The sequence below is a fragment of the Arvicola amphibius genome, chromosome 7 (assembly GCF_903992535.2).
Source record: "Arvicola amphibius chromosome 7, mArvAmp1.2, whole genome shotgun sequence".
NCBI lineage: Eukaryota > Metazoa > Chordata > Mammalia > Rodentia > Cricetidae > Arvicola > Arvicola amphibius.
The window spans coordinates 8,239,149-8,252,553 of NC_052053.1; the positions used below are offsets into that span (position 1 = coordinate 8,239,149).

The window sequence follows — 13,405 nt, forward strand, 5'->3', positions numbered from 1 at the left end:
GCATGCCCTTGATTTACGTTTTTCTTTGACAATGTGTGAAGGATGACAATTGGGGGAAATGGCATAATAATTGTCCCCTTTCTTTCAATGCTTCATATTTTTTTTCATTTTTTAGAAAAACCAAGCCCACCAGAAAAGCTTGGAGTAACCAGTGTCTCCAAAGACAGTGTTTCGCTGAGCTGGCTGAAGCCGGAACACGATGGCGGAAGCAGAGTTGTACACTATGTCGTCGAAGCACTAGAGAAAGGCCAGAAAAACTGGGTTAAATGTGCAGTGGTAAAGACAACCCATCATGTTGTTTCCGGTCTGAGAGAGAGTCATGAATACTTCTTCCGGGTCTTTGCCGAAAACCAAGCAGGCCTGAGTGACCCAAGAGAGCTCCTGCTTCCTGTTCTCATAAAAGATCAGCTAGGTATAGCTAACTTTATGCATAATTTGTGCAGAAGCAAATTTACATTTCCTGCACTCAGGTAACTTAATGTTTTTAGGCACTTCTTTTCTCACCTTCATGTTTCATACTTCTATTTTTCAGAGCCACCTGAAATTGATATGAAAAATTTCCCAAGTCACACAGTGTATGTTAGAGCTGGCTCCAACCTTAAAGTTGACATCCCCATTTCAGGAAAGCCGCTCCCCAAAGTGACCTTATCAAGAGATGGTGTGCCCCTGAAGGCGACCATGAGATTTAACACTGAGATTACTGCTGAGAACCTGACCATCAACCTCAAAGAAAGCGTTACCGCTGATGCGGGACGATATGAGATCACTGCTGCCAACTCCAGTGGAACCACCAAAGCTTTCATTAACATCATTGTGCTGGACAGGCCGGGTCCTCCGACTGGCCCTGTGGTCATCAGTGACATCACTGAAGAAAGTGTGACGCTCAGATGGGAACCACCCAAGTATGATGGTGGAAGCCACGTCACCAATTACATCGTGCTCAAGAGAGAAACAAGCACGGCCGTGTGGTCTGAAGTGTCGGCCACGGTGGCAAGAACCATGATTAAAGTCATGAAACTGACCACGGGAGAAGAATACCAATTCCGAATCAAGGCAGAGAATCGCTTCGGCATCAGTGACCACATAGATTCAGCTTGCGTAGTTGTCAAACTGCCATACAGTAAGCTGCTGACCTTACGCACCCCAGACTGCTCTTTAGTCTATAAATCTGCTAAATGCCTATATTAACCTATGGGTTTTCTCTCTTTCATAGCAACACCTGGGCCACCGTCTACACCCTGGGTCTCCAATGTTACTCGCGAAAGCATCACTGTGGGCTGGCATGAACCAGTGTCCAATGGAGGAAATGCAGTCATAGGCTACCACTTGGAAATGAAAGACAGAAACAGTATCTTATGGCAAAAAGCCAACAAAATGATCATCCGTACAACTCACTTCAAAGTCACAACCATCAGTGCCGGGCTTATCTATGAATTCAGGGTGTATGCAGAAAATGCTGCTGGCATTGGAAAACCCAGCCATCCTTCGGAGCCAGTCTTGGCCATTGATGCCTGTGGTATGTATTTGTCAGATGCACTTGTCATGAGAAGAGCAGTTCTGATAACTTAAAAATGCAAATTTCATTTCTTCAATGAACTGGTCTAAGTGCCATTGACCTGCTTTCTCATGATTGCAGAACCTCCAAGAAATGTTCGGGTCACTGATATTTCCAAGAACTCTGTCAACCTTTCATGGCAACAGCCAGCTTTTGATGGAGGAAGCAAGATTACAGGCTACATTGTGGAGCGGCGTGACCTTCCAGACGGGAGATGGACCAAGGCCAGCTTCACCAATGTTATTGAGACTCAATTCACCGTCTCTGGCTTGACACAGAATTCCCAGTATGAATTCCGGGTTTTTGCTAGAAATGCTGTTGGCTCCATCAGCAATCCATCTGAGGTTGTAGGCCCCATCACATGCATTGACTCTTACGGTAAGCAGTTTTCACCCACTGTTTTCTATAATGACTTTTAACATGTGTTTTAAATAAATTGTGGGAGTAACTACAAACTAGCTGGAATACGTAGGAATATATTCTTTAACCACTTCATAACCCCCCCTTGATTTCAGGAAAAAATGATAAGATTTTGGTTATAGGATATCTAAAGGTCTTTCAAACTTTTAGGATTTTTTTTTTTTTTGGTTGTCTGGATTGGTGCTTTCATTCTATTTGAATCTATCAGACTCAGTAATTAACTCACAGGTTAACTCACATCACCACTGCATATTTCTCCTAAGTTCATGAAAACACACACACAGTCCTAAATGATGATGGTATTACCATTGACTGGGCAGTTTCCATAAGAGCCCTTCCTCTGTGAATTCGCTCCCATAGATTAACAACACAGATCAATCCACTTTACAAAAGTGAGCCTAAAGCTGGGCAGTGGTGGCGCACGCCTTTAATCTCAGCACTTGGGAGGCAGAGGCAGGTGGATCTCTAAGTTCGAGACCAACCTGGTCTACAGGATGAGTTCCAGAGCAGCCAGGGCTACAAAGAGAAATCCTGTCTTGAAAAAAAAAAAGCCTAAGGCTTAGAATATTTATGTAAATTCCCCCAAGGTCAAACAACTCATCAATGATGAGCAGCTCTCTTCGGGGACCTCTCTATCTTACTGTCAGAGCAAAATATAACTGGCCATTCTAAACGAAGTGGCATTCAACTACTAATGGCTTAGAAATGAGAATTTCATGGCAGTCAAGTACCCTGCGGCACCTTGTAATAGCTTTCTTTCCATTGTCAAAAACGGAAGTTAGCCTCTTCACGTCTGATCAAAAGGATCACTCGCTTCCTCTTGCTGGACGTCCCAGGGCCACCCTGAACTAGTCAGGTTTTGTAGATTCCCAGGATTTGTGGCACTGTAAGTCAGACTTAGTTTTATATCTCAACAATCATGAGTAGCCTAGCGGAGCATCCATTCAGGGGAGTTATAGCTCTGGGAGTAGAGAACTCAAGCTTCAAGAAGAACATGAACTGCTCACATCTGGATGGTGGAAAGGAAGAGAAGACAAACAAGAAGCGGTCAGAAGCAAAGGAAAGAGTCTGGAGTCAAAGAAAATGTGTGGTGCTATTTCTTCCATAGTGGTCTCAACCCTGATCCTGCTTTCATCACTGAAGTCAAATACCTACTAGAGGTTAAAAATACATAGAAAATACTGATTTCTCCATGCAGTTTAGTGTAGATACCCTGAAATCCAGAGTCTGTTCAGTCTGTCTTCCCTATAACATGAGTGGGCTTAGACCTGCATAGCACACACACAACACATGTGCAAGCAATTAGCAAATGATCAATGGCCTATTTTTGATGTTTCCGCAACTACATTTTTCATCCTGGTAAAATTTCAACTGTTTCTTCCTCTTCTTTTCTTGTAGGTGGGCCTGTTATTGACTTGCCTCTCGAATATACAGAAGTTGTCAAATACAGAGCAGGCACATCTGTGAGGCTCAGAGCTGGTATTTCAGGCAAACCCGAGCCCACGATTGAGTGGTACAAAGACGATAAAGAATTACAAACCAATGCCCTGGTGTGCGTTGAAAATAGCACTGACCTGGCATCTATACTCATCAAAGATGCCAACCGCCTCAATAGTGGAAGCTACGAATTAAAGCTAAGGAATGCCATGGGTTCCGCCTCCGCCACCATCAGAGTACAGATCCTCGGTAGGTGCTTAACACGGGCTTTGTTTTGTTTACCTAGAGTGTAGTCATCCAAAGCCACTCGGCCTTGTAAAGGCCCTCACGTTGTTTTCTTCTTTCATTGGCAGATAAGCCAGGACCTCCAGGAGGACCAATTGAGTTTAAGACTGTCACTGCCGAAAAGATAACTCTGCTCTGGAGGCCTCCAGCTGACGATGGCGGTGCCAAGATCACTCACTACATCGTGGAAAAGCGTGAAACAAGCCGAGTCGTGTGGTCTATGGTGGCTGAAAACCTGGAGGAGTGCATCATCACAACGACCAAGATTATTAAAGGGAACGAGTACATCTTCCGAGTCCGGGCTGTGAACAAATATGGAATTGGCGAGCCGCTGGAATCTGATCCGGTTGTAGCCAAGAATGCTTTTGGTGAGTCGTAGCCTCATTAGAAAACTAAAACGCATGCAAAATACACTTACAGATATAAGCTATTCTGATAGCTTGTGGATGTTTTTCTGGAAAGATTTTCCTTCGCATCTCTGCTTGTCTCATTACTGCCCTTTCCACCAGACAGACACTGTTGTTACTTAACTGGTATTTTAGACAGAATTTAAAAATGAGAAAGTTGAACCTGTTGAACCTTTAAACTCATCTGTTCTCTCCTTCCTAGTTACACCTGGACCGCCAAGCATACCAGAAGTGACGAAGACGACCAAGAATTCTATGACTGTTGTCTGGAACAGGCCAACTGTAGATGGTGGTAGTGAAATAAACGGCTATTTCCTTGAAAAACGAGACAAGAAGAGTCTGGCATGGCTTAAAGTACTAAAGGAGACCATTCGTGACACCAGACAAAAGGTGACAGGACTCACTGAAAACAGTGACTATCAGTATCGAGTCTGTGCTGTCAATGCTGCTGGAATGGGTCCGTTCTCCGAACCCTCTGACTTCTACAAGGCCGCTGATCCTATTGGTAAGCTCTCACGTACGCACATCTTAGGTTGTCTTCTGTGTGACAGAATTGCTGATGACTGTGTAATCGCTACATTGTAATTGGCCATTCCAGATCCTCCAGGCCCCCCTGCCAAGATAAGAATTGCAGATTCAACTAAATCATCCATCACTCTTGGCTGGAGTAAACCTGTCTACGACGGGGGCAGCGATGTTACTGGCTATGTTGTTGAGATGAGACAAGGAGAGGAGGAGGAATGGGCTACTGTCTCCACCAGGGGAGAGGTCAGAACGACAGAATATGTGGTCTCTAATCTGAAGCCTGGAGTCGATTACTATTTCCAAGTATCAGCGGTAAACTGTGCTGGCCAAGGAGAACCTATCACAATGACTGAGCCTGTCCAGGCTAAAGATATCCTCGGTACGTACAACCACTGTGATAATGCTGTGTATCTTATTAAGAGTTCTAGGCAAAGACTCGTTGTCTTTTAAAAAACCACTGTAAATGTCCATTTTCTGTCTACAGAGGAACCAGAAATCGACCTAGACGTGGCTCTCAGAACATCCGTTATAGCTAAAGCTGGTGAAGATGTGCAGATACTGATCCCCTTTAAAGGCAGACCGCCCCCTACTGTCACCTGGAGGAAAGACGAGAAGAACCTTGGCAGTGATGCCAGATACAACATCCAAAATACTGATTCATCTTCCCTACTCATCATCCCTCAAGTCACTCGCAACGACACAGGGAAATACATCCTGACAATAGAAAACGGAGTGGGCCAACCCAAGTCTTCCACTGTGAGCGTCAAAGTACTCGATACGCCAGCGGCCTGCCAGAAGCTACAGGTAAAACATGTTTCCCTGGGCACAGCCACGTTGCTGTGGGATCCTCCTCTCATTGATGGAGGGTCTCCCGTCATTAACTATGTCATTGAGAAGAGAGACGCCACAAAGAGAACATGGTCCGTCGTGTCCCACAAGTGTTCCGGCACAGCCTTTAAGGTAACAGACTTATCAGAGAAAACTCCGTTCTTCTTCAGAGTTCTTGCAGAAAATGAAATTGGAATCGGTGAGCCCTGTGAGACTACAGAGCCTATAAAAGCTGCTGAGGTACCAGCACCTATCCGTGATCTCTCAATGAAAGATTCTACAAAGACATCTGTTGTCCTAAGCTGGACCAAACCTGACTTTGACGGTGGGAGCATCATCACAGACTATGTTGTGGAAAGGAAAGGCAAAGGGGAACAGGCATGGTCACACGCTGGCATTAGTAAGACCTGCGAGATTGAGATCGGACAACTTAAAGAGCAGTCGGTCTTGGAATTCCGAGTGGCCGCTAGAAATGAGAAAGGACAGAGCGACCCTGTCACTATTGGGCCACTTACAGTGAAAGAGCTTGTGATTACACCCGAAGTTGACTTGTCGGAAATCCCCGGGGCACAAATATCCGTGAGAATTGGACATAACGTACATCTTGAGTTACCTTATAAAGGAAAACCCAAGCCATCCATCAGTTGGCTGAAAGATAGTTTGCCACTGAAAGAAAGTGAATATGTTCGCTTCAGTAAAACAGAAAACAAAATTACCTTGAGTATTAAGAACGTAAAGAAGGAGCATGGAGGGAAATACACTGTTATTCTTGACAATGCCGTATGTAGAAACTCCTTCCCCATTACAATCATTACCCTTGGCCCACCATCGAAGCCCAAAGGACCCATTCGATTCGATGAAATCAAGGCTGACAGTGCCATCATGTCATGGGATATCCCAGAAGATGATGGAGGAGGAGAAATCACCTGTTACAGCATTGAAAGGCGGGAAGCTTCACAAACTAACTGGAAAATGGTGTGTTCAAGCGTTGCCAGGACGACTTTCAAAGCTTCCAATCTGGTCAAAGATTCTGAATACCAGTTTAGGGTTAGAGCGGAAAATAGATACGGAGTTAGCGAACCACTTGTCTCAAACCTTATCGTGGCAAAACATCAGTTCAGGATTCCTGGCCCCCCAGGGAAGCCAGTGATATACAACGTGACCTCAGATGGCATGTCACTAACTTGGGATGCACCAGTTTACGACGGTGGTTCAGAAGTGACAGGATTCCATGTTGAAAAGAAAGAAAGAAACAGCATCCTCTGGCAAAGGGTTAACACATCACCAATATCTGGGAGAGAATATAGAGCTACTGGCTTAATAGAAGGACTGGACTACCAATTCCGTGTATATGCTGAGAATTCTGCTGGCCTAAGCTCACCTAGTGACCCAAGCAAGTTTACATTGGCTGTTTCTCCAGTAGGTAAGTGGCTGTTATTCAAATATATTTACTTTAGCAACCAAATATATTAGCAATATATACATTAAACACTGCTTCTCTTTCAGAAGTTGCCCTCTAGGCTCTACCTTCTTGTCATGTCAAGCTAGAGGGATGGTTTTAACTCAGTCTAATAAAGTAATTTAGACCATGAAGCAGAAAGTGGAAATTAGTAATGCGAATGTTTTTGCAAGGTTTATCCATGTTGTTCTACTTTATTGGTAATTAAAAGATGATTACAGATATAGCAGCATATTTAACCTCCCTGCAATTTTTCAGACCCACCCGGCACTCCTGATTACATTGATGTCACCCGGGAGACCATCACACTTAAGTGGAACCCACCGTTGCGTGATGGGGGAAGTAAGATAGTGGCCTACAGCATTGAGAAGCGGCAAGGAAATGATCGCTGGGTCCGATGCAACTTCACGGACGTCAGTGAGTGTCAGTACACCGTCACAGGACTCAGTCCTGGGGATCGGTATGAGTTCAGGATAATCGCAAGAAATGCAGTGGGAACCATAAGCCCGCCCTCACAGTCTTCCGGCCTCATCATGACAAGAGATGAGAACGGTAAGCATTGCCAACTGATTTCCATTGTGAGAAAGGGTATTCACACAATGTTTTTGGCTTCCGGACTGTAGAAGGGGACAGAGGTCTTTTTCTATAGATTAGCTAAGGCTGCCATGTGGATTGTAGTGGGCTTTCTCAAATGTAGTTGGATCTTCCGTTGTGGGACCACCAGCTCCCCAATAATGGCATGGAGACAATGTTAATTATGAAAGCTTGGGATTTGGCTTAGGCTTTTTTCCAACTCGATATTATAGCTCAATGAACCTGCTTTTATTAATCTACATTTTGTCACATGGCTTTTTACCTTTCTTTGCTATGGCATGTCCAACTGGCACCCAGTCTGCTGGCAAAATCCATGTGCCTAGATTCCTGCTCCTCTTCCTCTGTCTCCCAGGAATTCCCATCTATCCTCTCCTGCCTAGCTAGTGACCATTCAGCTGTTTATTAAAAAAAAAAAAAAAAAAAAAAAAAAAGAAAAAGAAAAAAAAAAAAAAAAAAAAAAAAAGCACCTTGGCAGAAACACACCAATCACAGTGTATAAAAAGGTTATCCCACAGCAGTGGATAAATTAAGTCCCTTTGGGCAGGGACTGAGACAGGGTTTCTTTGCGAAACAGTCCTGGCTGTCCTGGAACTCACTTTGTAGATCAGGTTGGCCTCGAACTCACAAAGATCTGCCTGCTTCTGCCTCCCAAGCGCTGGGATTAAAGGCACGCACCACCACCACCAGGTTAAATTAAGTCCTTTTTGATATCAGTTATTTACCACTGTGTCTATATTTTACACCATTCCCATGTAAATATCAAGAATGTGGAATGAGGTTTTAGGCTTGTAGTTTTAGCCATTTGGAGTAAAGGAAATGGTTCTTAGGAATAGCCCTCTATCTGTACTAGTTATTCAAATGCAATATATCTGAAGCAATAAAATCATTACCCTACTTGTGTGATGCTAATGGCCTCTCCCAGGAACTTGCTTGGATTTGTGACACTATCAGGAAGTAAGACTGGAGAGTGTGGCAGTTCTCCTTTGACAAAGGGCAATGCAAAGAGTAACAAAGTAACAACATGCCAGGAGTAACAATGGGAATAATTTAATAGCAGAGAAATGTTTAATCCTGAAGTCTAAACTCTCAATCACTAGCCCTACTTTCAAAATGGTAGCATGGGAATGATTACCTTCCTAGGCTTTGTGATATGGTCCTAATGAAAACTATGTTTGTGTATGTCTTTAGTAAGCCAAATTAATATGCATTTTTTTCTCTGTTTTGCAGTTCCACCAACGGTAGAGTTTGGCCCCGAGTACTTCGACGGTCTTGTTATTAAGTCTGGAGACAGCCTTAGAATCAAAGCTTTGGTCCATGGGCGACCAGTACCACGAGTAACTTGGTTCAGAGATGGAGTTGAAATTGAGAGGAGAATGAACATAGAAATAACTGATGTTCTCGGCTCCACCAGCCTCTTTGTTAGAGACGCAACTCGAGATCATCGTGGTGTTTATACAGTGGAAGCCAAAAATGTATCTGGTACCACAAAAGCAGAAATTACAGTGAAAGTACAAGGTATTTTAAAATAGTTCAAGATGATTTATGGGACTTGGGTTATAGGGATATAGCTAATTATACTTCAGTGGACAAGACAAACAGCAAGTGATTCTTAAAACCTTTTCTTCCAGATACACCAGGAAAAGTCGTTGGGCCAATAAGATTCACGAATATTACTGGTGAGAAGATGACGTTGTGGTGGGATGCCCCTCTCAATGACGGCTGTGCTCCTGTTACCCACTACATCATTGAAAAACGGGAAACCAGCAGACTCGCCTGGGCACTGATTGAGGACAAGTGTGAAGCCCACAGCTACACCGCCATTAAACTCATAACCGGCAATGAATATCAGTTCCGCGTTTCTGCCGTTAATAAGTTTGGTGTTGGCAGGCCACTGGAGTCTGACCCTGTGGTTGCCCAAATACAATACAGTAAGTTTGCAGTTCTACTAAACAGTGTCATGACATAAGATGAACTTTCTAAGCAAATGGATCTAACTGGTTTTCCCCCTTTTACAGCTGTTCCGGATGCCCCTGGAATTCCCGAACCTAGCAATGTAACAGGCAATAGCATCACCCTGACTTGGACAAGGCCAGAATCAGATGGTGGCAATGAGATTCAACACTACATCCTTGAAAGACGAGAAAAGAAAAGCACGAGATGGGTAAAAGTGACCAGCAAACGACCCATCTCTGAGACAAGATTCAAAGTCACTGGCCTGGTGGAAAGCAACGAGTATGAATTCCATGTCATGGCTGAGAACGCGGCTGGGGTGGGGCCAGCAAGTGGAATCTCAAGACTGATCAAATGCCGAGAGCCTGTTAACCCGCCAAGTGCCCCCGCGGTGGTCAAAGTGACAGACACATCCAAGACAACCGTGAGCTTAGAATGGGCCAAGCCGGTCTTTGACGGTGGGATGGAAATAATCGGGTACATAATAGAGATGTGCAAAGCTGACTTAGGGGACTGGCAGAAAGTAAACACAGAGCCCTGTGTGAAAACAAGGTACACAGTCACTGATCTCGAGGCGGGTGAAGAATACAAATTCCGGGTCAGTGCTATCAACGGCGCTGGGAAAGGAGACAGCTGCGAGGTGACGGGTACCATAAAAGCTGTTGATCGCTTATCCGCTCCTGAGTTAGACATTGACGCCAACTTCAAGCAGACTCATATTGTCAGAGCGGGCGCCAGCATTCGCCTCTTCATTGCCTACCAGGGGAGACCTACTCCTACAGCGGTGTGGAGCAAGCCTGACTCGAACCTGAGCATTCGGGCTGATATCCACACAACAGACTCCTTCAGCACCCTCACTGTGGAAAACTGCAACAGAAATGACGCAGGGAAATACACGCTCACCGTGGAAAACAACAGTGGTAGAAAATCAATAACATTCACTGTGAAGGTACTCGACTCTCCAGGACCACCTGGTCCAATTTCCTTCAAAGATGTGACCCGGGGATCTGCCACACTGATGTGGGATGCCCCTCTCCTTGACGGTGGTGCCCGCATCCATCACTACGTGGTGGAGAAGCGAGAAGCCAGCCGCCGCAGCTGGCAGGTCGTCAGTGAAAAATGCACTCGCCAGATCCTCAAGGTCAGCGACCTGACAGAAGGTGTCCCGTACTATTTCCGTGTTTCTGCTGAGAATGAGTATGGCGTTGGTGAACCCTATGAAATGCCAGAACCAATCGTTGCCACAGAACAGCCTGCCCCACCCAGGAGACTCGATGTCGTGGACACTAGCAAATCATCTGCAGTCTTGGCCTGGCTTAAACCTGACCATGATGGAGGCAGTCGGATCACTAGCTACCTGCTTGAGATGAGGCAGAAGGGATCCGACTTCTGGGTTGAAGCTGGTCACACCAAACAGCTGACTTTCACAGTGGAGCGCCTCGTTGAGAACACGGAATATGAATTCCGGGTGAAAGCCAAGAACGACGCTGGCTACAGTGAACCCAGAGAAGCCTTCTCATCGGTCATCATCAAGGAGCCTCAAATTGAGCCCACTGCCGATCTCACCGGAATCACCAATCAGCTCATAACCTGCAAGGCTGGAAGCACATTTACCATTGACGTGCCCATCAGTGGGCGTCCCGCCCCCAAAGTAACATGGAAACTAGAAGAAATGAGACTCAAGGAGACAGATCGAATGAGCATCACGACCACAAAAGACAGGACCACCCTGACAGTAAAGGATAGCATGAGAGGAGACTCTGGAAGGTACTTCCTGACTCTAGAAAACACAGCTGGAGTTAAAACATTCACCATCACGGTTGTGGTTATTGGAAGGCCAGGGCCAGTAACTGGTCCCATTGAGGTCTCATCTGTCTCTGCTGAATCCTGTGTACTATCATGGACCGAACCCAAAGACGATGGAGGCACCGACATCACTAATTACATAGTTGAAAAGCGCGAGTCAGGTACCACAGCCTGGCAGCTTATCAACTCCAGTGTGAAGCGCACCCAGATTAAAGTCACACACCTCACAAAATACAAAGAATACTGCTTCCGTGTCAGTTCAGAGAACAGATTTGGGGTCAGCAAGCCTCTGGAATCAGCACCAGTTGTTGCTGAACATCCATTTGGTAAGAAAAATAAAAACCAAATTTCGTAGTCTGTTTAAAATATTTTTAAACATTCCCACTGAATTTTTACAAAACCCTGTTCTTACATATGCCTGTCTTTCTTTAGTTCCACCAAGCGCTCCTACCAGACCTGAAGTCTACTATGTGTCTGCCAACGCCATGTCAATTTGCTGGGAAGAACCCTACCACGATGGCGGCAGTAAAATCGTTGGCTACTGGGTTGAGAAGAAAGAGCGTAACACCATCCTTTGGGTGAAGGAAAACAAAGTGCCATGCTTAGAGCGTAACTACAAAGTGACGGGCTTGGTAGAAGGGCTGGAGTATCAGTTCAGAACATACGCACTCAATGCAGCGGGTGTCAGCAAGGCCAGTGAAGCCTCAAGACCCATCATGGCTCAGAACCCAGTTGGTGCGTATACAGTTCTAAAGGCGTATTTGTTACTATTCCTGGTATTAGAACTCAGCTGTGTTTTTAACCTGGTTTTCGTATCCCTTCTAGATCCCCCGGGTAGACCGGAAGTAACGGATGTCACCAGGTCAACAGTGTCTCTAATCTGGTCGGCCCCCGTGTACGATGGAGGCAGCAAAGTTGTGGGCTACATCGTAGAACGGAAGCCAGTCAGTGAAGTCGGAGATGGTCGCTGGCTGAAATGCAACTATACCATCGTCTCTGATAACTTCTTCACGGTGACCGCTCTCAGTGAAGGGGACACTTACGAATTCCGTGTCTTGGCCAAGAATGCAGCGGGTGTGATCAGCAAGGGCTCTGAATCTACGGGCCCTGTCACTTGCCGAGATGAATATGGTAAGAAACAGCCCACGTTTCCCTTTGATCTTATGACACGGAAGGGATCTCGGAGCTGTCAAGACGTTCGTTTATTCCTATCTGTTTTGCCTATTAACAGCTCCACCCAAAGCTGAATTAGATGCCAGGTTACAAGGTGAGCTGGTGACCATCAGAGCAGGTTCAGATCTTGTTCTGGATGCTGCCGTCGGTGGCAAACCCGAACCCAAAATCATCTGGACCAAAGGAGACAAGGAACTAGATCTCTGTGAAAAGGTGTCTCTACAGTACACAGGCAAGAGGGCGACGGCTGTCATCAAATATTGCGACAGAAGCGACAGTGGGAAATACACACTGACGGTGAAGAATGCCAGTGGAACAAAGTCTGTGACCGTCACGGTCAAGGTTCTCGGTGCGTACATCAGATGTACTTCTTTTTGATATCACAGAACTTTGAAGGGCGGCTGTTCATCATGACCTGTCCCCCCTGCCTGTTTCAGATTCTCCTGGCCCATGTGGCCAACTCACGGTCAGCAGAGTCACCGAGGAGAAGTGCACATTAGCCTGGAGCCTTCCTCAGGAAGATGGAGGAGCAGAAATAACCCACTACATTGTAGAGAGACGTGAGACTAGCAGGCTCAACTGGGTGATAGTTGAAGGGGAATGCCTGACTCTATCCTACGTGGTCACCAGACTCATCAAGAACAACGAATACACGTTCCGCGTGAGGGCAGTGAACAAATACGGCCCGGGCATGCCGGTGGAATCGGAGCCAATTGTGGCCAGAAATTCTTTCAGTGAGTATTTTCTTTTTTTCTTTTTTTTTTTTTTTTTTTTTGGTTTTTCGAGACAGGGTTTCCCTGTAGTTTCTAGAGCCTGTCCTGGAACTAGCTCTTGTAGACCAGGCTGGCCTCAAACTCAGAGATCCGCCTGCCTCTGCCTCCCGAGTGCTGGGATTAAAGGCGTGCGCCACCACCGCCCGGCTGAGTATTAACTTCTTAAAACCCTTTGGTGATTAAAATGTTAATG

The 13,405-nt window shown here is 45.6% G+C and overlaps 1 protein-coding gene across 1 annotated transcript in view; it reads left to right on the forward strand.

Annotated features, from left to right (window-relative positions):
• Ttn (titin) overlaps positions 1-13,405 on the forward strand; it is a 271,490-nt gene that overhangs the window by 239,554 nt on the left and 18,531 nt on the right. The window contains 17 exon segments of the mRNA XM_038336350.1: positions 116-412; positions 533-1,120; positions 1,214-1,516; positions 1,637-1,933; positions 3,374-3,661; positions 3,766-4,065; positions 4,307-4,609; positions 4,703-5,008; positions 5,114-6,880; positions 7,175-7,468; positions 8,738-9,025; positions 9,139-9,438; positions 9,526-11,592; positions 11,699-12,001; positions 12,092-12,397; positions 12,498-12,788; positions 12,877-13,173. Of these exon segments, the coding sequence (XP_038192278.1) occupies positions 116-412; positions 533-1,120; positions 1,214-1,516; positions 1,637-1,933; positions 3,374-3,661; positions 3,766-4,065; positions 4,307-4,609; positions 4,703-5,008; positions 5,114-6,880; positions 7,175-7,468; positions 8,738-9,025; positions 9,139-9,438; positions 9,526-11,592; positions 11,699-12,001; positions 12,092-12,397; positions 12,498-12,788; positions 12,877-13,173 (8,595 nt within the window).